Here is a 26,712-nt window from a genome sequence, read left to right as displayed (position 1 = left end):
TTCTTTTTAGTTGCCTTAAGTATAAAGTTACATTGTTTATTTGAGGTACACTTACACAGTGGAATACTACTCAGACTTAAAAAAGAAGGAAATCTTTTGTGACAGCATGGATGGACCTGGAGAGTATTATCCTAAGTGAAATAAACCAGTCAGAGAAAGACAAGTATCACATGATCTCACTTATATGTGGAATCTAAAGCAAAATAAACAAAATAGAAACAGATTCATAGATACAAAGAACAGACTGACAGTTGTCAGAGGGCAAGGGAGTTTGGGGGGGTACGTGAAAAAGATGAAGGAATTAAGCAAAGGGAAAAAACCTCACAGACACAGACAACAGTAATGGTGATTACCAGAGGGAAAAGGGAATGGGGGAGGTATAAGAGTCTAAAGCAGGGATAAATGGTGATAAAATGAGACTTGTGATAATGAACACACAATACAATATACAAATGATGTATTATAGAATTATATACTTGAAACCTATATAATTTTATTAACCAATGTTTTTAAAAATGGGCAAAGGGCTTGAATAGACAGCATGACAAGATTATTTACTTACATATGGCCAACAAGAATTTGGAAAGATGCTCAACATCTCTAATAATCACAGAAATGCAAATCAAAATCGTAGAAATATCACCTCACACTCATTAGAATGGCTACTGTCAAAAAACAAAACAACTAGGAATAATTAGCAAGGATATAAGGAAACTGGAACTCAGGTGCACTTGTGGTTGGATGGTAAAATGATGCAAAACCACTATGAAAAACAGTATGGCAGGTCCTCTAAAAATTACTACATGATCCAGAAATCCCGCTTCTGGGTACATACACAAAATAACTGAGGGAAGGGTCTTGAGATATTTGCACATTCAGGCTCACAGCAGCATTGTTTACAATAACCAAGAGGCGGAAGCAACCCGAATGCCCACCAACAGAGGAATGGATAAACAAGGTGTGGTTTTTTTAAAGAAAAAAAAATGCTATGGAACAGAATACATTAACGGCTATAAAGTATTAACAAAACCATATTTTACTAAAATATTTTATTGCAATATCCACTGTGCTTAAAATCAATACAAAGTAAGTTATTAAAATTATTTACATACAAATGAATGACACTATGTAGTTAATAATAGCTGCAAATAAGTGGCATCAACACGATTTAGCCTCTAAATCCCTATGTAATTTTCTAAAGATTAACAGTAAAGAAATGCTGATCATGGTTGTTAATTTCACTGATTTCCATAAAAAGAAAAGTCCTCCATCAGATATATTTAAGACTCATAATTTTTTCCTTTGAAGAGTAACTGGAGAAAAGTCTGATTTCTGTATGCTGCAGCCCAATGAACTTTATGATTCATTAAACAGCATATTTTCCAAACTTCACACCTATTTCCCAAAGAGATTTTACCTCAGTATTAATGTCAAAGTATACTGAATTTCATATTATACAAAAAAAGTATCTACATTAGTTTTCAGTCAGTTTGGAACTAATATCCATGGTGTAACAAATTCTGATATATGTGCTGTGTATACTCAGATATGCCCAAAAAACTAGTCCATTGATGACTTTAAAAAAATATATTAAGATGACAAATAAATCTGTTTTATTATGAACGAAGACTTTAAGAATATTTTTATTAGGCATTTTGGTAACAAATCATTACCCTATATAGATAGCTGACTTATTCAGTGTATTTTTAAAAGTAAATTGATTCCACTATAGGTTTTTTTGAAAGAAAAAACTCATTTCTCCAGCTGTTGAGGAGTACTAAAAGCTTCGTAGACATTAGCTGCAAAGTCTTTCACTTGCTCCATCATCAACAGATCCTAGCAAAGATGACAATAAAATGTTAGTTTGAAAAATGTATAGATAACCTGAATCCATTTCTGCAATCAAGACAGGAATTTAGCTCTAAGTTTTGTGGCGTTAAAGCCAAAAAGGAGTATTTTTTTCTTATAATAAATTCTAGGAGATATTTTTTGTTTAGGTTCTTACATGAGGGATGCCATCTTTACACTTAGGCCTAGGGACTCCTCTCACGGTACAGTTTCCAAGTTTGCAAATGTCTCAGAAAAAGAAAACGTATGTGATTCACAGTTGCCCATTTAATAGCATCAGTCTCACTGAATGCACTCTAAAATGCTCTCCTAAGAAGAAGGTGGAGTGATGCGTAGTCTAGTGAAAATTTAAATGACCTACTACTGCGTATGCAGCTCTTAGTGAGCAGATTACTGGTGTACTATTGATATTAATTATTAAAATGCTTTACTTTTCTGCAAAAGTTTTTTGATTTTTCTCAAAGTTTGAGGGCTTATATCACTGATCTGCCTCAAGGCTCACTATTCTCACTAGCACAGCTTAATGCAAAACATTAGCACTGTAAACTTCCCTGACCACTAGAATGTAACTGGAATAAAATGCAGTCTATAGGTGCTGGACTATAACATGGAGAAAGGTATACCCAACCTCATAAACTTGCCATGATACATTACTACTCTCTTGGGGCATTCTATCACACTCAACATGTGGTTTCAAGCTTCTGGTTTCTTTGAACGAATATCACAGGAGAGAAATTCAATTTTATGTTAGACAAGCAGGACCATGTCCAAAAATACAATCTGGTTTTAATACCCCAAAGCCGCCTTCTTACCTGAACAAAATGACTAGGTGTTTCACTGCAAACCGAGTGGATCTGTCCATTTACTATTGGTATTATCTTAGCTAAAGGCAGGCTGACACTGGAAAGGCTGAAACATCATCACAGTAATAAGTATTCTCTGAAATTTATTGTCTATGTATTTAACATTTTAATTACAAATTATTAAATAGCTATTGAAAAATACTTCTCACACAAAATTCTATCACCTAGAAATAACAACTATAATTCACATCATGGTTAATTTCTTCCAGTAATTTTTGCATATATCTGTTTTTATTAACATACGATAAATTCCCAAGCAATACTGTTTTGAATTTTTATTCTTATAAGCATGTTTTCATCTGATTAAAAGTTCTTCCACATTTTTTGTCTGTTTTTAATGATTAATAATCAAACTAACTGTGACAATTTATATTATTAGCTCCCTAGAATTAGGCATTTAAGTTTTTGCCTAAGTTTCCTTAATATAAATAACTCTATGACTAGTAACAGTTATAATTAAAATCACTAACAACCGCACTAACTAAATATTCTCAATCCTACAATAAGGGCTGAAAATGAATACGCTTATGTAGTTGTAGAACTAGGAGATAATTCATCAAATGGAAATCTACAACAGGAGTGTCTGGCTATTACAATGACCAAAGTATTGAATTATATAGGCCAATTACGGCTTGCAGTACTGGAATAAAATTAGAGAATGCATTAAAACTTAAAACATTTTCAGTTTTGTATTCTAAAGAGTTAAAATACACCAATGATTGGAATTTGGTCTATAGAAAGGTAGTTTTACAACTTAAGTATTTATCTATAATGGGAAAATCTGGGGGAGAAATGAAAGTTTTAATACTGAGTTCAGAAAGAGTTCTACTAATGAAGGCATAATTGGTTTAATGAAGTTTAATTTGTTGAAAAATGAGGATTCAAATTTACTCTCTAAGATTTTTTCACCTGAAACAAGAAATAAATAGATCCAAAGCACTATTTTATTAGAGTATTCATTAGGCTGATAACATTTTTACCTGTCACCTTACCTATTCATGGAGTTACTGTGCTGCAGGTCCTGTTCAGTAGGTCGAAAGAACTCAGCCATATTGTCTAGCAGTCTACTAAAACCTCGGTTCAAACAGGTATTCAAGACTGTACTAAAATCTGGACTAACAAAATAAGGATAAGTTACTCTTTAGAGTCTCAATGGAAAAGGAAATAAATTCAGTAACTGGCTACCGCTGAAGCCCCCGTTTCTAGTCACAATCTAGATTTTACAGCCTAAAACACTATATAAATATATCAAGGAGTCAATCTTTAAAAATCAGTATAAAAAGAGAGTTTCTTATTTAGCACAACACAATGAGAATATTCATCCATTTCTTTAGATTTTCTCACATTAATCAGCATTTTTATAATGTATTTTTAAAATGCCAATAACAGTATCACTTCTCTGGAAGAAACTTCTGAAGAGAGATCCCCTTACAGCCACAGATTACTGGTTTGGTTTACATATTAAATCATCAAATACCAGTAAGTTAGGAAATTTAATTACCCTGTACAGATGAGGAACTGGATACTTGAGGGGTAAAGAAACTTGTCCAATGGTATGAAATGAGTAAACGGGGGAGCTAGAATTTGAACCCAAGCCCTTTTTAAAGTTCAAGATCTTTTTGTTACACCATATTAGCACTTCACAAAAACTTTGATATAAAGAATAATATATGTGTGCTATGAAAGTCAGAAAATGCCTAGTTGAACAAATTAGTTCTAACTTCGACATGCAGAAATCTCAATCCACACCAACTCATAGAGTGGAGGGCTAGTGCTATAAATTTGTGAATTAGCACACAGACAGTAGTTAAAGCAGTGGGAGTAAATAAATCTGCTTGGAGCAATTAAGGATGAAATAAGAACAAATACCTGGGAAACTCTAATGTTTAATGGAAAGACAGACATAGAGGAACCTAAGAAAATATGATGTGAGAAAAATTAAGAAATTATACTGCCATGGAAGCCATATGAGAAAATAACTTCAAGAAAGATGAACATTAGGAGTTGACTGGATTTGGTAAAAGATCACTGATGACCTTTTCTAGAGCTTCTAGAGTGATTTGGTGGAAACTTGAATAAGAAAAAAAGGGGAGATCACTACTGTAGAAAGTCAAGGGACTAGAACTTGGTGAATTCAGATTGTAGATTCAGTAGCTGAGTTAACCTAAAAATTTGATGATTTTCTTCAAGATCATGAAAAAATATTATAAGCAGAGGATATAATTTCCTCAGAAAACAGAACTAGAGAAATGGTCTTAAATTATCTTTAAGTTAAAAGAAGTTTTTATTATTTTAGTCACTTAAGATAAAGTGGGTTAGGCTGGCATTAGTACTCAGATTTTACAATGATAAAACTACTCGAAAGAGTTTAAGTGGCTAAAGCAAGGGTGAAGAGCCAAAAAAACAAGCAAGCCAATCCTGAATCTAGATTGGGTCTTCTAACATACAGTCGGTGCTTTTTCTACTGTTAGCACCCTGGCTCTCTTCTGCGTGATTTAAAATAGTAATACTCAATTTAGGGAAGATGTGAAATTTTTATCACTCAAAGTTTTAGGAACATTATATTCTATCCTAAAAGGGTTCAGGGGAGTAGTTCTCAAATTGAGTGTGTGTGTGTCTACATGAAGATTAGCTGAAGCAGGCTAGCTTTGGCTTGAAAGAGCTTCTCTTCCCAACTCCCCAAATAAGCAGTTTTAACAGAGCTGGTTTATAAACATTTACTATTTACTAGTGTACACTGAGTATACCAGAATCATCCTTGAGAGCTTTATTCAAAATATAAACACTACCTTCCAGTCCCTCAACTAATATACAGAATCTCTAGGTTAGGGAAGTAAGTGGACCAGGCATGGGTATGTTAAAAAAATCTCTGCTTCCCTCCCTAACCTAATAAGAGAACCACTAGTTTACGTAGGAAATCCTAAGTAAAGGCAGGGCAAAAGATTCAAAGATTATGTTGAATATGTTATTCAAGAAAGACTAAAAAATGGTCATAGTACAATCAAAATAGAAATACATGATTTCTGTTACATACAGTATACATACCTTTCCAACATGTCTCTAGTTTCATTGAGTAGTTTAATAGTGGTAACATCTCTAGGAGAAAGCCCACAGGCCTGTGAAATTAAAATGCCATACTTCAGGTTTCACATATTAGCAAGGGGTTATGATGCAACTAATCATATTAATAAACTCAAGAGTTGACAAAATCTAAAAGTCTGTGTTCTACCAACTATCAAAAAATGTTAAACTGAAAAGAACTGTAAAGATTTTTGTGTTTTTAAAGGATGTGTCGCCTGGCCGGGTGTGGCTCAGTGGTTGAGCATCGACCTAGGATCCAGGTGATCGGGTTCAATTCCGGGTCACGGCACATGCCTGGGTTGTGGCTTCGATCCCCAGTTGGGGGCATGCAGGAGGCAGCTGATCAATAACTGTCTCATCACTGATGTTTCTATCTCTCTCTCTCCATTCCTCTCTCTTATTATATCAATACAGATATATTTAAAAAAATAAAAAATAAAGATGTGTCAAAGTAAAATTATACTGTGTAAGATCTTTGTTTATCTGGGCCTCTTAAACACATTTCTAGTATATATGTACAAAGAAAAAAAACACTCTTTGAGGTTGCAGAGGCCTGTGATTTTCTTTTCTTTTACTGGAAAGACATTTTATCAGGATATGTGTCTTTTTTATCAATCTACCCTAGTCTGGGGCTCTGTGTGTCCTTTCATTCTGAAGTTTCAGGTTTTAACGCAATTCAGATAAGATCTGGTTCACTATTGCCACCTTCACCTGTTCTTCTGAATAGTTTTTTTTAAAGTTCCATTGTTGAATTTTAAAATTGTGAAACTGTGTTATCATTGCCGACTACTTTTTCAATATTCCTCTCACCCTGAGATTCTAGTTTGTAAGTAGGTGTTCTCCTGTTTCTTTTATTAATTCTGCCCCCTGTCTGCTCGCCCCTTTTGGCCTCCACCCCTCCTGCAGGATGCCTTAAAGGGGTTGTGACTTTTCTTTGGCCTACTTACGAATGCAGAGCGTCTCAGCACCCAATAGGTCTATCTCTGGGGTCGTTAGGGGAGGGGAAAACCTGTAGGCAATGAAAAATATGGCATTCTTTGTTCTAATGCTAAGGTATGGTATAGGGGCCTTTCTGGTCTAAGGCATCTCCAGTTGTTGAGTGAGAGAGATTCTTTTCTCAACTGCAATGCATTGGTACAATCCACTTACATGTGAAATAACCAATAATTATTTTAAGATGAGGTATATAACCTGCAATATCTGGCATTTTTATTATTTTTAATCAAGGAATAACTTAAATCACAACTGCCCAGGACACACAGGTGTGCGGCAACACCATGGTGGATAACTGCTAGATTAGGCCTCTCTGTTTCTCAACTGGACAGCTTCCTTCAGTCCACTTCGATACTGCCATAGTGGTACTGGCCTGGTTAAAATTTACCTTTCTTTGTCTATAAATTTAAGTTCAGACTCTTTATCTTGGCATACAAAGCTCCTCAGGATCTTGCCCCAGCTATCAGCTCTATCTTCAGCTATTTGATTTCACAGGAATATACTCTAGTCACATGAGCTGAATTTGTCTCCTGAGCTCCCCCATGCAATGAACATGTCCTGTTCATTTTATATCCTGATCATATATCATAGTATCTGTCACATAACTCATACTTAATAAAAATTTGCTCAATATCTAAAATTATAAATGTTTCTAACTAGAAATCAGTCATATATGAAATTTGTTTTTTAAATTAATGAGGTCTTAAATTATTGAAATATATATATTTTTCAATTGCTTATCTTTTAAGACTCAGAAATCAAAATTTTAAGAAACAGTAAAAAAAATTTAAATATATAAAGTGGTTTGGTTAAATGGTTATGAATTAAGCACCTGAGCTGCTAATGGAGTTTCCTCATCTGGCATCATATAATGGCATAACAAAGATTTGGATCCATCGTTATTAATCCAAGAAGAAGATTTATGCTGCTCAGTGAGATTTCTGATTTCTTTTAGTTTTTGCTCCAAGTCCAAAAGGGACAAAGAATGTTTAAGAGAGACACTAGAAACAGAGAAAAGGAAACTGGGATTAGTTGAAACTATACTATACACACACTATTACGTTACTATCTGAGATCCGGCTTCATCCAGCCAAACCTGAAACTGCTGACTGTGAAATCACTAGAGTAGATTAAGAAATCAGCCATCAGTTAAGGGGCATTATTACAGAGTCAAGAAAAATCTTGCTGCAGATTTCACAAGAAAATTCCCACTGTAATTACAGATACTACCAGTATAAGTGGGAGATAAAAGCCTCAGAGTCAGATTTTAAAGTAGATTTTTATCTCATGACCCAAATATTTCTGGTTTGGAAATCAATCAATAAACATTGAAATACTGAGAGTTTCCCCTTAGTATCAAAAGGTCAATACTGATGAAGAAGTGGATTCCACAAGGCAGCATCCAAGGCTGTGTCTCATTAGCTCACCAAGAATTTCATGGATGACTGTCTAGTTACTAGCTTCACTAGCACAATTCTAAGTTTTCTTTTATTCATTAGGATCAGAAGTCAGAAAAGCCAAAGCAACATGCCTCACCTTCCTAAAGTCCTATGCACAGCTTGTTTAATGACAGTGATCAACTCTGTCAGGCCTATTGAAATAAAACAAACACAAAAGCCTGTTTACTTTTCAAATTCCTCAATAATACAAATGAATGAATTACACTTCGTTTACAGGTCACAAATAATCTTACCATCTCCAAGGAGGTGCTGAATACTTGACAAATACTGCTGTTGGACCTCTGGGGGAGCAAGGACTGTCTATACAAAATAGAATAACATTAAATTACCCAATATTGTTAGTAAATAAATACTATTTTCAGTGTAACTTGAGCTGAGATTTTCAGGACATGGACTTATAGGCAAAATGATATTCTTTAATATAACAAAAAAAAGTATAGTTTCAAAATATAAAAAATAGTAATGCTAAAAGTTTACAATCACATGAAATAGAAAGATATCTAATTTATAGAAATGATCAGAATAAGTAATATTCGGCTACATTTTGAACCTCTTGAAACTAAGGACAATATCTATTTAAGTCTATTAAACTTACGGTGCCATTTTTGCCAACTGCTGCATTATCCAGGTAAATATATCCACCAATAATGTTTAACTGGACTCGCAAAAGAACAACCAGCATACAGGTACTATATACAGCTACAATACTTCTTGTAAAACCTTCATAGAGAAAAGAAAGCCATTTGGTACCACTATTAAAAAACAAATAAATGTGCAAAATCACCATTCCAATCACCAATGGTTACTTTTTCGTAAGATGACTTAAAAATACATTTGTAACTGTTTCAAGTACAAAAATGTATCAATTCAAAATATTTCAAAATCTATCTCCTTACAACTTTTTAATGTATATTAGGTATGATCTCTTAATTAAAACAATAACCACAATATTGAGTGAATGGTTATATATTATTATCTTTAAAAAAAAATAAGAAAGGACTGGGAAGCACTAAGAGTTGCAGCCTTAGCCTGGCTGGTGTAGCCCAGTGGCTGAGTGTCAATCTAGGAGCCACGAGGTCACAGTTTGATCCCTGGTCACGGCCCATGCCCGGGTTTTGGGCTCATTCCCCAGTAGGGGGCATGTAGGAGGCAGCCAACTGATGATGTTTCTCTCTCATCGATGTTTTTCTCTCTCTATTCCTCTCCCCTCTCTAAAAATCAATAAAAACAGATTTAAAAAAAAGAAGAAAAAAAGAAAAGAAAAAGAGTTGCAGCCTCAGAACTCTGGTTTGTCCAGGGAGCTAGTTCAGAGTAAAAGAGGGCTACGCCTGGAAGAACTCCGGCCTCCAAAGGCAGGCAAAGGAGCGTGAGCCCATTAAAGGGCTAGGGGAAGGTACAGAAACATAGGGAAACAGCTGGAGATGAGGTTTCACAGCAGATAGAACAGAGTGTTCAAAACAGAAGAAAGCAAAGGTGCTGACTGCTGCCATGAGGTCTAGCAGGAGAAAAATGTCCAGTGGATTTAGCAACAAAAAGTTACTACTAAGGTTGCAAGACCTGCTTGGGTGGAGACATGGGGGTGGAAGCCAGGCTGTAGTGTGTCAAAGAGTGAGTGGAGTGAGAAGGGAATGTAGAAATACTCGGTGTGAGAGTAATACAGGGGTGTGAGAGTGCGTAACAGCGCAAAGGGAATGCAGGGTACTACAAAGGTTTAATTTATTTTCAAACAGGAAGGCTTAAGCATGATTCATTTGATAAAGATTAGTTGAATGGATAGGAAAATGTAGGAATAAATGATGGTATGAAGTTATAAGACATCGACACACACACACACACACACACACACACACACACACGCCCTAGGGAACTCTGTACACAATACAAAGTAAAGTTACTATGTGGGCTGGAACAAAAACTTCTTTAAAGTATACTATTGAAGAAATCAGTACCTAGTGTAGGCATATGTAGTCTCGGGCAGGTTTATATATTATCATAACATACCAATAACACCACCTCCACCATTAACACCCACTAAGTACTTTCTGTGACCAGCCATTGGCCTATTCGCTGTATGTGAATTATTTAACCCTGACGACTCTGTGAAGTAAAGAGCCATCCACACGAGCACGAAGGCTCCCCTTCAGAAACACTCTGCGGACGCGCTGCCCTCCCAGCGTGCGCAGGCTTACTTATTATCTTCAGGTCCTCCCATATCTCCAGCTTGTTTGAAGGCCTGAAGAAAAATCAGAATATATGAAAACAATAATCAGGTAACCTAACAGGAACCTTTAAGTTTTACAGCTGTAGTTTAGTACAGGGTAACTTCAGAAAACAAAATATAGTAAAAAACAACTATAATTTCAGTAGCCAATGATGACAACAATTGGCACTAGCACATTGGTACATATCCTTCCGTCTTTTTTCTCTTTCTCAGCACCTGCATGTATGTATTATAAAATCATATAAGAAAAACAGAAAAAATGTTTGTTTCTTTCCTTCATTTACCATTTTTACATATAATGAAGTAGGTCCTAAAATCATTCAAAGGTAAATAATGAAGTATTTTTGTTTTAAAGTACCATTACAAACACATGAATTTAAATATATATTTGATGTACTTCAACTCACTGTAGTTATTCTTATTGATGTTCAAATTGTCCATCTTTGATAAGGGGAGACTACTCAGGTTGGTTCCTGAATCCTTTGGACATAACTCCATTTAGTCTTTGATGGCTTCCTTGCTTACTCACTCACAAAGCGGTCTGTGTTTATCGTGTTCATTTCTTGCTGTAGACCTAAAATCAGCCATTGCTCCAAGAGTCCTACTCCCTGGTAGCAGGAAATGGTAGTCTGAGATGGCAACCTTCTATTAAAGATATTCATCACATCTAAGCCTTTTCAGTAGACTAGCTAATAAATACGTGTATTTACATACTTATATGAACATATATTCAGAGATAAAATACATCATGAACTACTTTGAATTCTTCAGTGTCACTAAAATATCTGCTTAAGAATTAAACTAATCCTTTCAAAGTGTTCTACCTCTCTTATGATAAAAGATGTTTAAGAGTCTTTGTCACTAAAACATCATTGCCATTATTGATAAGAATGCTAAGGACTAAAAACAGTGATGCATGTGTATCTGCTATTATAAAACTGACAAAATAAGACTACCAAATCTTTTATTTATTTCTGATTAGTTATCATAACTAGCTTAAAGAGAAAACTGACTTGTTTGACAGGCTTCTATGAGACCTTAGTTGACTGAAAACTAATACAAAAGCAATTAGGTTGGAGGCCTTATTTAATCACACTTTGTAAGGGCTCAAGCTCCTCTTTATGCCAATATCTTTCCAACGAACATTTTTTGCCCCAAACTGCAAATCATAATTTCAAATCAAAAGAAAGGCAAGGAAAAATAACACTGAGATATAAAGAGGAAACAGTGAATAAGAACTGTTGCCAGTCTTAAACTTTAAGTGTAAGTTAAGCGTAGGAACTGAAGAAATTCTCCTGTCTGCGAACTGAGTAAGAAAAGAGGAATGTCACCTTTTCTTTAAAGCTGTCCAGGGTTAGCCTTCAACATTAATCCCTGGCTTCTCTAGCCTGCTACATTTTCACCCCACATTTTGCTTTTACTTTTTTTTTAACCACAGATCAAACATAATATGTCTTGAATTAGAATCTATTTCATCTACTTCCTTCCTTGGATGACAACATCTTAAAGGGAAAGAGACCTCATGTTAATTATCACAGGGAATCTGGGGCCCTGCAGGAAACAGTCACAAGAAGGAAGAATGCCACTATGTTTCTTGTGTGTGGTTTTATGTTGCTTTTATTAAGGTGCTATTCACTTATTTCATTTGTCTTGTCTCCCCAATAAGACGAAAACTTAAGACAATGAAAATGCATTTTTTATTCCCTACTTATGAACATATTTCTTTAATTCCTATTTATGTACATACATGTAACAATTAAGCATTTATCTGAGAGTAATCTGCTTATATGTTTCTTCTTATATAATTATATAAACTAACTTATAAACTGAACCTTACATCTGTAGGTAATGGTGAAATTATGTCAACCTCTAAGAATGATGAAATTTAGAAGGAAACCCCCTTATCACTAGCATTACACTTTAATAAGATTAAAAAAAAGATTTCAAGTACACAAATCCATTGGTACTTTGGGAGATATTCTCTGAATATAGAAAATGTTTCAAAGAAATTTTCCAGCTTGCTATTGAAGCTATCTGAGCAGTAAATTCCTATGTGCAAAATAAACGATAATATCTGCCTCACAAGGATATTGTGAAAATTAAATGGGAGCAAGTGTGAAAATTAATTCAATGTGAAAATTAAATGGGAGCATGTACGTAAGGTGTCTAGCACTGGGCCTGGCACAGAGACACAGCGGAAATAGCACTCCCTTCCCCTGGGTATTGGAGAATGATTATAAGGAAAGTGAATATTTCAGTAAGGCCACAATGATTAAAATTTATTTATTAAACCCACTTCCATCTTGTTCATTAAAATAAGAAGCCATTTCCTCCCGGAACTCTTCTCAAACTTATACAGCATCACATTAAATGACAATATCCAACACACACTGTATGCCACATACAAGGTCTTCTGTGTGCAAGTGCTATGTACCCAGTAAACTATCATGGCAAGATAAATGATCATTACTGTGTGCTCATGGTATATCTGTACTTCGCATAGTGGCATTCTAATATAAAGTGTAAACGTTAATTAGAAAGGAAAAAACAAGGAAACAGAGATGTTTGAAAAGTATTTCAGTTGACTGTATACACTTTAATTGGAGTATGTAAGTAAAGAATGTTGTAACTTGCATTTACCTGTTTTTTAGCAGAGCTGTGAGGCTCTCAGAATTGAGTTGCTGCATTAAGGCCTCTCTTAGTGTTGGAAGCATGGACAGCACTGCAACACAAACAGAAAATAAAGACGGTGACAAGTGCTATGACTGCCCTCACTGAGAAATGCACATTGTTTTAAGCTCTATGACAGAACTAGCAACTAGCAAGGGTTGGGAGGCAAGGGCAGGACTAGAGTTTTCAAATTATTGTTATTAATAGTAATAAAAATGGATTATGTACTAATAAATCATTTATCTGCTTATGTTAAGTGAACAAAATTTTATACACACTATGATTACAGCAATATAAACAAGTACACATAGAAAAAAGTATGAGAAGAATTATTCCTAGATGCTAACAGTGGTGGTCTCTTGGCTATGGATTATGGATGATTCTTTCTTTGTCTCTTCTTTTCTGTACTCTCCAAATTTTATGTACAATAAATGTTTATTTCTGATATAATAAAATAATTAAAAACAACATTTTTACCTTTATCTAAGCTTTTTGCTTCACATTTTATTTCCAATTTTAGAAAAACATTTATTAAATACTACAAAGTGGTAAACTAGGCAAAAGGGCATAAGGCTAGAATGAAGAGCTGCTAAGCTGCAGTTCTTGTTTTGCCAAAGGCTACTGCCTGTAACTCCCAAGAATAACATGGAGATAAAGTAAGATACAGTACTCTATGGTAAAAAGATTGCATGTAATTTATAGGACTATTACAGCTAAAGCAGCAGCTCAGAGCCAACTAAGTAAAAGGTGACTTATCTCTTAGTGTACTTGGTGTCTATCTATATTTGGCCAAACATGGTATGTTAACCAGAAAAAGCAAGGCTAGAGTCCTATATTCAGCACATAGAGTTAGTAGGGAACTGGCTTAAAGATTGTGTGGTGTAACAACATGACTTGAGAGGAGCCTCTCAGTAATTCTCCTGAGCCCGGCCGGGGTGGCTCAGTGGTTGAGCATCAACCCATCACCCAAGAGGTCACGGTTTGATTCCTGGTCAGGGCACATGCCCAGGTTGCAGGCTCCATCCCCAGTTAGGGGCGTGCAGAAGGCAGCCGATCAATGACTCGCTCACCATTGATGTTTCTATCTTTCTCTCCCTCTCCCTTCCTCTCTCTGAAATCAATAAAGACATATTTAAAATAATAATAATAATAATTCTCCTGAGAGGTAGGAGCTTTTTACTTTCCATTTCAGCCTTCTGAGCCAAAGACAAGTCCATTCTTCTCTTCTAGCTGCCTGTATGAACACTGAACAAATATGCTTCTGTATCTAGTTGAATACAGCATTCATATCTTTTTTAGTCACATGATAAACATCTCCAGTCCAATCACAAAGCACAAGACAACCCTTCATCAGCCATGAATCTCTGTGACTCTGAGCATCTCACTCAACCTCTCTGTGCCTCAGTATCCTCATCTGTAAGCTAGGATAACACCAGATCTACCTCACAGGGTGGCTGCGAGGACAGACATACAAAGCACTTAGAACAGGCTTCTTTGCACATGGAAATGCTCAGTAAGTGTCAGTGCCTATTAGCATCCTTACTTAGCTGCTTCTGACACATTCCAGTTTGTATCTTCTTAACATGCGAGAGGCAGACATGGACCTGTTCTCTGACTGCTGCAGAACTGCTCTAACTGCCTTTGATCTGAACCACGACTTTATTACTGAAGTCTAAGATTAAATTAGTATTCCTTGAAGTAACAGCATACTACTTGTTCATAATAAACTTATGCTCAATTAGAACTCCCAGCCCTTATTCATGTACCTTGCTTCCAAGCAAGCTCAGATATCTAACTCTGTATCTGTACAACTGACTTTTAAAAAAATATATGTTTTTATTGATTTCAGATAAGAAGGGAGAGGGAGAGAGAGAAACATCAATGATGAGAGAGAGTCACTGATCAGCTGTCTCTTGCATGCTCCCTACTGGGGATTGAGCCTGCAACCCTGACCGGGAATCAACCCCTGACCTCCTGGTTCATGGGTCAGTGCTCAACCACTGAGCCACGTCAGCCAGGCTGTACAACTGACTTTTAATGCAGACAATTCACTTATCCCAATCTAGCACTTATATGAGATAAAACTATTTTGCATCTAGAAATTTCATTTATGGTGGCAGTTATGCATCCAAGCACTGTGTCACGTGTAAATTTGATAAGCACTCCTTCTAAATCTTTAGTAAAATCATGAAGATGATAAAGCCAATAGTCAGGGCACAGAAGTATTTTATTAGATGCTATATTTCAAGTTGGGGATAATTTATTAGGCAGAAAAACTAGCTATATTTACCTAAAAGTACTAAATTTGTTATAGTATATCCATCACATCTCATTCAAAATGATAGAAACTTAGTGATATGATTTGTAACCCCATTATCAATGCATACCAGAAAGCTAACTTGGAAGGTTTTTCAGTGAATATATTTTGGCTCCTAGTGATTACCATATTTTATTTTTAATTGCCTATAGTCAGCTATTTATTCATCTGAGGGCTTGATGGTCATGGAAATGTGCCACCACATCTGCTGGGAGGAGACTGTTAGCTGACAGCCCCAGCAGCCACCTCTCTCAATCCATTACCATGTCTGAATGGCTCCCAGCCAAGGAGAGTGCTCTGTGAGGGTACTGAAGCACGCCCATTCCTGCGGGACTCCTCCACCAGGAACTCTGGCTTGAGGACTCCCCACTAGACTGCCAAAACTTTCTTAGAATTGTGCTGTAGATGGAAACTCTTCTTAAGGAATCTTCCTTCCTTCTCCCTTTCCATTCACAGGTCAGACCTTCACTGTGGTCTAAAGGATTTCCTTGCCTGCTTCTGCTCCCTTCCCTTCATTTTTCCTAGGTGCTTCCCCCATTAATCTCTCCCACATCTAATTCCATTTTTAGCATCTGCTTCCCAGAGGACACAAACTGATACAAGGGTCCACGTCAAACTGAGATGGATGTATTTTGAGACTCCAGGACTTTCCTTTTTCTATTTTCTGAAAATTTGAGTGATAAGCAAAACTGGATTGTTCTTAGTGTCTAAAAATGCATTAAAATGACCTTGATAGCACCACTATAAATGCTAAATATCAACTTAAAGAATTATGCCATTTTTAAAAAGTTATTTACTGAGCATTATATGCCAAGCACTTTATATGTATTATCTCATCACATTCTCACAAAACATTTATGAAGTGGGTTTTATGATGAACTTTCATAGAGGAGAGAACTGAGATTTAGGTTTGCCCAAAGACACACAGATATTACAAGGCAAAATGGGAGCTGAGCCAGATCCGCCTCACCCCTGAGCCTGTGCTTTTACTCACTGTGCCTTGTCCAGTATTCATGATTACTATTTGCTTTATAGAATGAAGTATTATCATTTTAAATATAAAAATCATACTCCAGCCATAACTTTGGATGTGTCTCTTAACCTCCTAATCTTAGCCTCTTTATCTGTCAAATGAAACTGAACTAAAAATAATGTCCTTTCAACTCTGAAAAAAATTTTACCTTTAAAATTCAACAAAAAGAATTTACCTTTATAAATTTGTTCTAAATTAACTGTTTTTAAAAAAATGTTACGAGAAAGGATTAAGCTTTAAATATTTTTTAAAAAACCCCCAAAACCAAAACAGGTTTGACATGGATTTGAGAACGAATTCTTTCAGGGGTTATGCCAGTTATAACATGACTGGTTCTTTTTAAATGACTTTGGTGTGGCATTTTCCCAGTACGTTTCTAAATCTGGAGGTTAGATTGCTACCATTAACTAACACTGCTTGAGTATGTAACATTGTACTAGACTTAGAGGTCTGTAGTTGCCTACCGTAAATTTAACACACTTATCACTCTTTACTATGACACATAAGGCCCTACAGGATCAGGCCTACCTGCATGCAGCCTTACTTCTCCCTGCTCATTGGCTCCAGCTACACAGCCTTTGTGGTTTCTCCTCAGGCACTCTGGCATTTTGCATGGCTCCCTCCACTGTATCATTTGGGTTCTCCTCTTCACCTCTTCAAAGAGGCCTGGCTCTCCCCACTGCCCTGTCGTAAGGAGCATCCCCACCCCTCCCACAGCTTTAGTCTCCTTAGAGCAGCCACCACTGCCCAAAGTTATTTACTTGTTGGGTATCATGTTTTTCTCTTACGAGCACATAAACTTTGAAGTTTGGGGATTTTTTTTATTGTTCACATTCTGCTTCCCCAGTGCTGGGTACCGCACATTATGTGCTGAATGAATAAATAAAATAAATGAATAAGCATTTATACTGTATGTTGATTTTTAAAATCCACATTAAGTAATGTATTTTAGTTAAATCATATAATAAATACTTGCTACATTTTATCATTCTTCCTTTGCCTTTTCTTCTAACTTTGGTCCAGGAGGTATACAATTAATACAAATGATCAAATAACTTTACATATGTATAAACAGTTCTCTTGGCTTTACCTGTCATATTGCAAGTCCTCTGGTTACTTTCAAAATGATATTGTCGTCGTGCTTGGGCAATATATTCTGCAGCCTCCTTTTCTTGTATTTCTCTGATTTTCTTCTGTCCATATTTCCCCAGGATATATACTCCTAAAATTGTATATTTAAAACGAGTTAGTAAATTAATACAATAATTAGTAATATTAAATATTCCATACAGTATCTTTAACCCGCTTTATTCAAATATAAGGCCTATATTAGCAAAATGCTAAAAATTACAACTTTTAAAAACCTAAATTAAAGAATTATATAAGAATTGTGACCTAAAGAGAAGGAAAAGGAGATTGTCATTTTAACAGCTAAAGATAGACAGGTAAATAAGTACTAGGTCTGAAAACTAAAGGAATCGAATCTGGAGATATTCTAAATCACCAGCAATAGGGACTTGCTTAAATAAATTACAGTCTATCCATACAATTGAATCTGATGTAGCTATTAAAAACCACATTAATAAACAGTCAATGACTCAAGGAAATATCCATGTTATGTTATTAGATGATAAAATAAAATCCCGGAAGTTTTGTTTTTTAATGTAAGCAGCTACACAGAAAAACAGACGGGTTTTCATTTCTAACATATAATAAATAATGATCATTATTGAATAGTGGGATAGCAGGTGAGTTTTCTTCTGTTTGCTCCTCTATATTTTCCATATTTTCTTCAATCAATATATAATACTTTTTAAAAATATAAGATAAAATGTAACACCAAAAAGGACATTGGAACTTCAATGAGCTCACAGAACAAGTTTATAATACAAGTTTTATCTATGCCTGCTAACAGATGTTTTTATGTGTGCTGGTATGTTTCATTATAACCTGGCAACAAGGTTGTAAAGGAACAACTAATCCTCACCTACCTCCAAATGTCTGGGGCACCTAATATCTACCAAAAAGAACCTAAGAATTGTGCATGGCCTAAATAATGGAATTTGGTCTGTTTGTCACAGATGGGGAGGAGGCATGCATCTAGGGCCTGTAAAGCAAACACATATCCTGAAATGTTTTCACTAAAATAAGCATTATAGGTGAACATGATAACATATTGTATACTCTTAAAAATCATAGTTCATCAAAAGGGTGTGCGCTACAAATAATTAGGCAGAAATAAAGTATGATTGTTGTTAGGTTTGTATACAAATAAAGGCATTATAATCATGCTCAAAGCACAAATAAAATTTCATGTGACTTCATAGCTACCTTTCTTTTTAATCCATCTTAAATAAACTGATAACAGTGCCACAAAACCAACAAAATGAAGAAATTGATGTTTCACAAAGTAACCCTTTGACAGGCAACTGTTACATAACAACTACTTCTCAATGAACTGCTTATATTTTATTTATACAACAGACTGCTAAAAGTTATGTGTAAAATTATTATTTCTCGCCTGGCCGGGCGTGGCTCAGTGGTTGAGCGTCAACCTAGGATCCAGGCGATCAGGGTTCGATTCCCGGTCAGGGCACATGCCCGGGTTGCGGGCTGCAGCCGATCAATGACTCATCATTGATGTTTCTGTCTCTCTCTCTCCCTCTCCTTTCCTCTCTCTGAAATCAATAAAGATATATTAAAAAAAAAATTATTATTTCTCAAACAATAATAGTGTAAAGTGAAACGCTACAATAATGCCCTTTGTATACCTAAGGTTTTTCAGGAATAATAGTAAATTTGATTAGCATATGTGTTTTCCAGGAAGAAGGTCCACTGCTTTAATTAGATTCTCAACGTGTCTGATTAAAATTCTTTAGGGACTACTGTATTTGTTTGATAAATGTAGTATAGTCTAACTAAAGCTAAAAGAAAAAAATGCATTGTTATGGGTTGAACTGTGTGCCTTCCCAAATTCTGTGCTGAAGCCCCAGTACTTCAGAATGTTACCTTATTTGGACGCAGGGTCTTTACAGAGGTAATCAAGTTAAAGGGAGGTCATTAAGGTGGCCCCTAATCCAGTACGTCTAGTGTTTTTATAATATAAGAAGAGAAAATTTAGACACAAGCATGTGTAGAGAAGATGATGTAAAGATACAGGGATATAGATGAAAAGGGGCTCTATAATAAATCTGACTAAAAGTAATCTCACAAGGTTATCTGGTCATAAATTCCTAACTAGGCAGGCCAGGATGGGTAGTCACACCCCAAGCCTATAAAAAGGTTTATCTTTGCCTTAAGCAAGCCCAGTCCATTGTTGTTGTATCTAGGTTAACACACCTTTGAAATGTCAGAGTAATCCTCTTTTTAGATACCTCAGAGGAGTAACCACGCTGGAGGAAGCACATAGTATTGTTAACTACCCTGTACCTAGCTTTCTCCTACTTTCATGTAATTTTCCTTAGTTCCCTCCTTTATTTTAAATGTATAAAAGAAACTGTAAGACTGTCACTATGGAACATCTGAGATCTTGCTTCCTGGCACGATGTCAGTTTGGCTGAAATAAATCTTACAAAACTTCTCTCCAGGTTTGAAGGTTTCTTATGTCAATAGGTAGGAGATGGCCATCTAAGCCAAGGAGAGGGGCCTGAAACAGATTCTTCTCTTAGGGCCCTTAAAAGGAACAAATCCTGCCAACACAACGGTCTTAGACTTCTGGCCTTCAGAAGAGTAAGTTTATGCTGCTTGAGCCACTCAGTTGGTGGTACTTCATTATGGTAGTCCCAGCAAACTGATACATGGAGTAAAGCTGAAGTCCCACAACCCATTATTTACTGAAGGAAGTTCCTACACAAATTCTAACTTACCCAGGCTTTCATTCCCAAATTTCCTAAATTTTGATTTTGTCAGATTTGTCTCCCTAGGAAAATAAGAATGAAGACAATTAATTAGCTAGGTTGTGGAGCTCAGGAGCGCCCGATTCTGACCGGGTACCTGAGTTCTGGGGGGAAGACGGTACTGACGGCCATGGCACGACCTAGGTAGGTAACTTTGAGCAAGTCCTGTCCTATCTTAGGGCCGAAATTTCTTCACTTGTAAACGGAAAGGATGGGATTATATAGCGTTAACATTTCCTCTGTAGCTATGACTTTATTTATGAATAATGAAAAAATTCATTAAATACCTCAAAAAATAAATGTGAGATGTTTTGAGGTTTCCGTGCGGAGCACTGTTGGTGAAGCGAATGTCTCCTGATGCTTCCCTATCATGTATTCAGTTTTTAAAAAACGTTTCAGCCTCCTCTCCCTGGGTGAAAACCCTTTCAGAATAACTATTTCACTAGGGTAATGATTTAAATAAAAGCTTGAAAATAATGTGTTAACACTGCTCCTGATCCAACAGACTGCCCAACCCTGCTGTTCTGATTCTACTTCAGAAATACAGCCTAACTTTGCTGCCTGATTGCTCTACCACAGCCTTCAGACCCTAAGTACCAGTGCCTCCTTTAACAACCTCCTAACGCCCGTCTTGTTCTTGGTCTCACACCTTCCCAATCCACCTTCCATACGCAGTGATTCTCTAAAACTTAAATCTGACTACTTTATTTCTGTGTTTAAGATTCTTCAACGCCCTTGACCATTTCTTAACACGGATTCTCTGTTCTACTTACATCAGAATTACTTGAAGATCTTGTTAAAAATGTAGCCTTTAAGGAAGTTCCTTGAAAACACCTCCAGTAAGAGCTCCATAAATAGTTGCTGAATGAATTAATGATCCTGGAAAGAAGGATTCTGTATTTTTATTAAAAATATACTAAAGCCCAGCCGTTGTAGCTCAGCGGTTGAGCAGTGACCTAGGATCTAGGAGATGGCGGTTCGATTCCAGGTCAGGGCACATGCCCGGGTTGCGGGCTCCGTCCCTAGTGGAGAGCGTGCAGGAGGCAGCTGATCAATGACTCTCTTATCATCAATGTTTCTCTCTCTCTCTCTCTCCCAGAAATCAATAAAGACATATTAAAAAATTAATAAAAATAAAAATATACTAAAGACTGAGATGCACTGATACATGGAATAACGTACAGATTCTGTAGACTAGTCCAGTAAGGAAGGCCCTTGGCAGTCTGCACTATCGCTAGTTCTCCAGGTTCATCTGCCATTCCTTATTTGTTCTCTGTAGTTAGCCAGAATGAAAGGCACTTTGACTCATCTGAAGTAATGTCTCTGATCTGTTGAACACCCCCTTTTCCTGCTGTGTTCCCTTCTCCTTTGCTAGCTGTACAACTTAAGTGGATTCTTGAGTGAAGCTCACCAGACACCTTCATGCTTCTCTCTCCTCTATGTTCCCCCACAGCATCCTGCTCTATTACAGTATTATAACACTATCTATCATTGTACTACTTTTGTTTATTTCCATTTCTGCTTTCTGGACTCTACGTACCATGAGTTCCTCAAAGTCAAGGACACTGTCTCATTTTTTTGTACTTCCAGAGCCCGATACAGAACACAGTGAGAGTAGGCACTATTCTCATTAGAATGTTTGTTGAATGAATAAATGAATGAAAAACTTAAGAGACCAGAAGTTACAGGGATTAAGATATAAAGTATGTCAATGCTCAGGGACTTGTAGAAATCGCTAAGCCAATAATATGAATCTGGCTGTTCTCTGTTTTTTCTCTAGTGTCGTGGTTCTCAGAGTATGGCTTGGGAACTACTGGAGGTGTTCAATACGCTTTCAGGGGATCTGAGAATCAAAACTACTTTCATAATAACACTAAAACACTATTTGCCTTTTTCATTCTCATTCTCTCATGAGTTTACAGTGGAGTATTCTAGAGGCTACATGACCTGTGGCACTGCAAATGACTAAGTACAAAATGAGATACAAGAAACCAGCTTTCTTCAATTAAGCCAGACAGCAAAGAGATTGGCACAAATTTAAAACAATGCCACTCTACACTAATTTAGAAAAATAATTCTGTTAATGTGTTATTAATGAGACAGTGATTATTATTTTTAAATTAGCATTTTAAAAATTTCTTAGTTGTAATTTCTAATATGGCAGCTATTAATTAGATAGAAAAATTAAAAGGATCTTTAGAGTCCTTAATTTTTAAAAATGTAAAGATCTCCAGCCAAAGAATTTGAGAGCCAAAGCTCTAGTATTTGCATAAGCTGTTCAAATTGTACAAATTGGTCTAAAGCAATTACTCATTTAAAATGTAGTAAATTCTTACTCAAGAAGGCCTGTACTTCAGCCCAGCCAGCATGGCTCAGTGGCTGAGCATTGACCTATGATCCAGATTGCAGCTGGATTCCGGTCTGGGCACATGCCAGGGTTGCGGGCTTGATCCCCAGCAGGGGGCATGCAGGAAGCAGCTGATCAGTGACTCTCTCTCGTCATTGATGTTTCTCTCTCTCTCTCCCTTCCTCTCTCTAAAATCAATAAAAATATATTAAAAAACAAAACAAAAAAAAGGTCTATACTTCAAAGTTTTTACTTAGGATTTTTTCCTACCACTGGATGGCTAACCCCCTTGGAACACAGATCTTACCTAGCTTTCAAACCTGTCAATATGTGTCTTCCATAAAGTCCTTTCCTGATTTTTTATAACCTTACATGCTACATGCTAGTTTCATCTATATAACATTTCTTCAGCTCTTATTGTTTTGCATTTTAATTATTTGTGTACTTGTTGCTAGGTTGTGAATGTTTGTGTGCCCCCCTGCCCTGAATTCATATATTGAAACCCTAATGCCTGATGTGATGGTATTAGGAGGTGGAGTCTCTGGAAGGTGCTTAGGCGATGGGCCCTTCTGAATGGGTTTTCGCAGAGCCCCTTCTGCCACGTGAGGATCCAACAAGTGTGCAACCTGGAGTAGGCCCTCATTTAACCATGCTGAGACCCCGATCTTGGACTTCCAGCCTCCAGAACTGTGAGAAATAAGTTTATGTTGTTTATAAGCCATCCAGTCTGTGGTATTTTGTTATAGCAGCCTGAATGGACTAAGACACTTATTTTTCATTCCTACCAGACCATGAAGTCCACAAAAGCAAAGCGGTATAGTGTGGAAAGAGAATGTGCTTCGAGATCCAACACACCTGGGTTTGAATTCTAGCTTCCTTCTTACCAACTCTGAGACCTGAGCAAGTTTCTTAAATTGTTAGGGCTCTAGTTTCCACATTCTTGAATGGGGGTAACAATAACTATCCTGTTGTCATCCCCATTGACTACTATAAATGGTAACTATTACTATTAGAAATCTCTGTAAATCTTCTATTTCCAATCACATTAGCTTCAATACTACAGGCATTTGATAAATATTTCTTAAATTAGATTAACTGAAAAGTAACATGTTATAGGACCTTTCCCTTGAAGCAAAAAACAACAACATGAGGCTCAAATGCCGTAAGGTCATCTACTTTTTTCTTTTAGATTAACCTTTTTTTTTTTTTTTTTTTATAAAACACAAAGATTATTTTCTCTTTCTGTTTCTATGAACCGTTTTTTTTTCTTTCTCGTTCCTCTTAATTTGTAACTATTAAGCGCTCAACAGATTTTTGAAAAAAATCTATAACTATCTCAACTGTAATCTTCTGCTTCCCCTATGATTACTCCTAATCTACTGGCAGATTGTTCTGTAAGTGGGAAGGGGTATGCTAGTCTTTCTGAGATTGCTAGAGAGGTTTTCTCATTTCCTTTAGTGGTGGCAAAAATACTTTATTTATACTTCTTCCATCACACATACATCTTTAGCCTCTATAAATAAAATGGACTCAACAGTCTTAGCTTAATCTAAATATACATTAGATGTCAGTGGCTGAATATATTGGAAAACGCACTGTATCTGTAAAGAATTTCTGAAATATTTAAATGAAAATTTATATCTGCTCATTATCAAATTATGATAGACCCCAGAGACGAGGAAAGGCTCTCTCCTTGCCTCATCAACAAGATGCCTGTTTCAAACTTTCAAGAACCAACAGATCTAAATCACTGATGCTAAGAGTATTGCTAATTTCAAATTGTTTGGGGGATAACAAGAATATAATCTAGTAATAGTAAGAGAAAAGCAACCAAATTCTTTGGGAAATTTCCGTTCCTGATTTTTAAGCACTTCGGTAACGAAAGCATGTAGTTAGGGATAAGAGTTCCCCAAAACCTCAAATTCTAAAAATTTCTTAACATTCCTACGTTTTCTTCTCCTACATCTCACAAGGCTTTTCACTCTCCCCTTTAACACCCCTGCTCATTATGACATGACTGCCCTATGAGGAAAAGGGCTCTCAAGGCTGCTATCTTCTCTAAATCTCTTTTCAGCTTGTGCAACTCGGTCACATCAGCTAGATGGGCGCTGATCCCAGCCTGGCAGATCCCAAGGAGGCCTGCACATCCAGAGAGCGCTGTCTTCCTGCACAAACACCGCGCAGCTCGTATTCTAAAACAGCAGAAACAGAGCTAAAATACTGGTGGTGTTTTCTGTGTTTCTGCCTAGTGTATACCTTCCAGTCCTTCTGTGCAACTGTGCTGTTCTCAAAGATGCAAGGTAACCTGAAACACCACTCGACGTGCAGACTTTGGGTAACTCCTAGATTATTATTACGAAACTTGGAAGGGCGAAGGCCAAGCAAAGTACCAGGAGGGCCAAAGAGAAACAAAGAATCTCAGGAAAACGAGAGAAGCGCGTTGAAAAAAAAAAACCAAAACAAAATACACACGACAAAAACAAAACACGTGTCCGTACGAGAGGGATGCTTGGAAACAGACACTGAAGTGCGGCGGGTGGTCCCAAGGACGCGCGGCGAACAGAGCAAGGGGCAGGGCCAAGGCCCCGGTTCCAAACCCGGGGAGCTGTGCAGAGCCTGGGGGGCTGGTCGCCCCGCTCCCCGCGCGACGGGCTCCCCCCCACATGCGGGCTAGGGTCCCGGCCCCTCTGTTTGTAGACGACAGCCGCCTCTCCCGCCCCTTCTCCCGGGGCCCAGTTCCAAGAACGCTGTCACCCACCTCCGAGGACCGTGCCCAGGAAGATACATTTCTTTTTGTGACGTTTGAGAAAATTCCACATAGATCTCAGCATCTTCAGGCCCTGGGGTGCGGGCTGCCTAGGGGTGGGGGTGGCCCCAGGAAACCGTCTCTTTGTCACCCGACCTGGACGACCCGGCAGGAGCGCCGCCGGCCGGCTCGCCGCTCTCCAGAGTCCACGAGCGCGACTCGGCGCGGAGACGGTCCCGGGGGCGGGCAGGGGCGGGGACAAGGCGGAGCGGCTGCGCTTTCCGCTGCTGCCGCCGCGCGGCCGCCGCCTCTCCCTCGGCCCGGGCGCCCGGGTCCGCCCGGAACTCGCTCCCGGGTGCGTCGCCGTTCGACTTCCCCGGAAACGGCGTCCGCCGCGCGCCGAGTTCCGGCGCAGCGCTCTTCGGCGGCCCCGGCTCGCTATGGAGGCGAAGGAGTTGCCCGCGCCGGCCACGGACGGCGGGAGCTGGGTGTCGGCGGAGGAGATCGAGAAGTGGATGGAGGAGGCCATGCAGATGGTGAGGAGCCCGGGAGATCGACGCCGCGGGCGGGAACTTCCCCGGCTCGCTGCCCGGCCGGCTCTGTTGAGCCAACGTCCCAGGAGCTTCCTCGCCCCGCGGCCCCGACGGCGCCCGTTCTCCGGGGAACCGGCGGGCCGGGGCCGCTCTCACGGGGCCGGGGCCGGGAGAGGAAATGCAGAGATGGTTCCTCGTTCACGGGCGCGAAGCGCCCCCTGCGGCTGCCGCTGGCACGTGCGCGGCGCGCCCCTTCTTTCCTGGGAACACTCGCCCGCCCGCCGGGCGCCGGCGCGTTGCCTTCACGGCCCGAGACCCGCCCAGGGGGAGAAGGAGGGAAGCGGGGGTCCGGTCGGGAGAAAGACGGGGCCGTGCGGGCGGGTTCCACCGTCCGTCCGTCCTACTGCCTTCTGTTCCTTTACTTAAACCTCCCCTGGCTGGGACAGGACCGTCGATGGAGGGCTCGTGTGTCATCCACGCTTTTCCCGCCCTTCTGGGCGCCCCGAGCTCCTTAGTGGGGACAGACGTGTGCTGGGCGTGCGTGCGTGCGTGTGTGTGCGTGTGTGTGCGTGCGTGTGTGTGCGTGTGTGCGCGCGTGTGTGTGCCTGTGTGTGCGCGTGTGCGCGCGCGCGCGTGTGTGCGTGTGTGTGTGTGTGTGCGTGTGCGTGCGTGTGTGTGCGTGTGTGCGCGTGTGTGTGTGCGTG

At 38.3% G+C, this 26,712-nt stretch overlaps 1 protein-coding gene across 1 annotated transcript; it reads right to left on the bottom strand.

Moving 5' to 3' along the window:
* Positions 1-12: 12 nt before the first annotated feature.
* Positions 13-26,011, bottom strand: PEX3 (peroxisomal biogenesis factor 3). Its single transcript, XM_081140519.1, has 12 exons — positions 25,488-26,011; positions 17,577-17,708; positions 13,107-13,188; positions 10,435-10,478; positions 8,841-8,965; positions 8,479-8,545; positions 8,322-8,376; positions 7,618-7,786; positions 5,757-5,827; positions 3,704-3,826; positions 2,661-2,757; positions 13-1,836 (listed from the first exon to the last, which is right to left on the bottom strand). The coding sequence occupies exons 1-12, from the start codon at positions 26,002-26,004 to the stop codon at positions 1,753-1,755; spliced, it is 1,566 nt and encodes a 521-aa protein (XP_080996645.1). The 5' UTR covers positions 26,005-26,011; the 3' UTR covers positions 13-1,752.
* Between the last annotated feature and the right edge of the window lie 701 nt (positions 26,012-26,712).

Source organism: Miniopterus schreibersii, assembly GCF_964146895.1.
Source record: "Miniopterus schreibersii genome assembly, chromosome: 6".
Classification (NCBI taxonomy): Eukaryota; Metazoa; Chordata; class Mammalia; order Chiroptera; family Miniopteridae; genus Miniopterus; species Miniopterus schreibersii.
This window is presented reverse-complemented; position numbering and strand designations above follow the sequence as displayed.

What these genes read in the sequence shown, in the direction of transcription:
- PEX3 (XM_081140519.1), bottom strand. Translation starts at nt 26,004, where the DNA reads ATGGCCTCCTCCATCCACTTCTCGATCTCCTCCGCCGACACCCAGCTC. An exon ending in ACAGCTCTGCTAAAAAACAG is followed by an intron (nt 10,479 to 13,106) that starts GTAAATGCAAGT and finishes ATTTTTCTTCAG; the next exon opens with GCCTTCAAACAAGCTGGAGA. An exon ending in ACTAGAGACATGTTGGAAAG is followed by an intron (nt 3,827 to 5,756) that starts GTATGTATACTG and finishes TTATTTTGTTAG; the next exon opens with TCCAGATTTTAGTACAGTCT.